At 37.1% G+C, this 1,946-nt stretch overlaps 1 protein-coding gene across 1 annotated transcript in view; it reads right to left on the reverse strand.

Annotated features, from left to right (window-relative positions):
* The window catches only part of LOC102256215 (tripartite motif-containing protein 5-like), a 52,276-nt gene that overhangs the window by 9,095 nt on the left and 41,235 nt on the right, over positions 1-1,946 (reverse strand). Inside the window, exon 6 of the mRNA XM_014544142.1 lies at positions 998-1,020. Within this exon, the coding sequence (XP_014399628.1) occupies positions 998-1,020 (23 nt within the window). The remainder of the gene's footprint in view (positions 1-997; positions 1,021-1,946) is intronic.

The following is a 1,946-nucleotide window of genomic DNA, read 5'->3' on the forward strand; positions in this document are numbered from 1 at the left end:
TCTCAGAAGTAGTTTATTCCTTTCACAATGATAACTATCCTCTCCCTTTCTAACTCCTAAAAATCATATGAAATTATGTGCCATAGTGAATTTCTTTAAAATGCAAAATTTGGTACCTTGAAATAAATTAGTATAAGGAAAAGTCGTGACATGGATGTAGATTCCCAGCAATATGACAAGAATGTAAGGATGCAGAACATGGTTCCTTATGTTTGAGATATATCAAGTGTGGGAATACTGTCTGGGAAAAACCAAGACCTTTCAATTCCACCGCCTAGTAGGAGGCCTCCAGAACTACATCTGAGATTTCAGGTTCTCTGCAAAAAAATATAACACTTGGAAAGGAAGATATTATGAATGCTATACTACTAGTGGTCTGAATTTCATGTGTTTGGAATGGATTAATGCAGTCAAGTAGGTGTTCAAATTTAGACACAAAGATGCTGCCCTCCCATTCAGATTTCAAAAGTACATGACCAAGATGGATCAAATGTTTTTCCAAGGGTCAAAATAATCCTTGAAATTCAAGTCGGCTTTTGGAAAATAAAGAAAACCATATCCTCTATTCAGAGAGCAGACATTTAAATATAAAGGAGTTGTCTCAAATTCTGAGTGCTTAGGAGGTAAAGAAGACATGACATTCCCATGGTCAATACATTTGAAAATCCAAGTTAGATACAGGCATGCTGAATGCATCGAATTTATGAAGTCAGATGGGTCTGATACTGCAACATCTTATACAAACCCAAACTTTGCAACTCCCCTCATACAAACCCAAACTTTGCAACTCCCTCAAGTAAATTGCCTACATAAAATCTGGTTCATTGTCAATAGGTATAGAATACAAAAGTCATATGAGAAAAGAAATTTAAGATAAAACTACATCCAAATGTTTCTGCCCTAAGCAATATTTTATTCTTATTAATCACCTGGTATCATTAATGTCTTTAAACACTTTTACAGCACAGAAAGACCCTCTCTGGTCTTCCATACATACCTTTCCATAATGCCTTTCACATCCTAAGTAGGAAAGAGACACTATAAGTCATGAAGTAATAAGCAATTTCACTAACAAAACTTCAACACATCTCCCATCTCCACCCCCCGGATCTGGTGGGAATAGAGATGGTCCTAATGTGAGAGCAGGTTAATATAATGCCTAGTAAAGAAGCCACAGGAACCAGTAACTTAAGATATTTACTATGTAACTTATTTTCCAAAAAACAAATTATGTCCTCTTTTATACACCTTCGTCCATGTTACCAATATCCACTTGGTCACTATTCTAAACACTACAATATTTACTGTGTTTCAGGGTCTAAAAAGTTTATTCCATATTGTTAATTATTTTCAGTCATCTGACCTTGTTTCTCATCACAGTTTCTCCTTGTTACATCCTCTTTCTAAAATGAAAAAACACATATTTTTTTAAAAGTCACCACAAGGCTGGTAGGAGGGAAAAATGAAACTGGCTGGTATCACACCCACAGGTGTACATTATGAAATGGGACCCCAACTCAGCCTGAGAGGCAATCCCACACACTGATGTGCCAACGGCAATCAAGGCTCAACTACAACAAGAAAGCACCCACAACCCAAACATTAGACACCCCTAGAGAACCTGGTTCAGATGAACACAGAAACTGCACCACTGGGTCCCAAGGGAAGCCTGCTACATAAGGCCACTCTGCCAAGGTTGGGAGATGTGGCAGATATACCAAACACATAGATATAAACATAGGAAGGGAGCCAAATGAGAAGACAAAGAAACATGTCCCAGATGAAAGATCAGGACAAAATTTCAGAAAAATAACTAAACAAAATGGAGGCAAGCAATCTACCAAATGCAGAATTCTAAACACTGCTTATAAGGATGCTCAATGAACTTAGGGAAAGAATAGATTATCTGACTGAGAACTTCAACAAAGAGAGAGGAAACATAGAAA

The sequence above is a fragment of the Myotis brandtii genome, unplaced genomic scaffold (genome assembly GCF_000412655.1).
Source record: "Myotis brandtii unplaced genomic scaffold, ASM41265v1 scaffold3532, whole genome shotgun sequence".
NCBI lineage: Eukaryota > Metazoa > Chordata > Mammalia > Chiroptera > Vespertilionidae > Myotis > Myotis brandtii.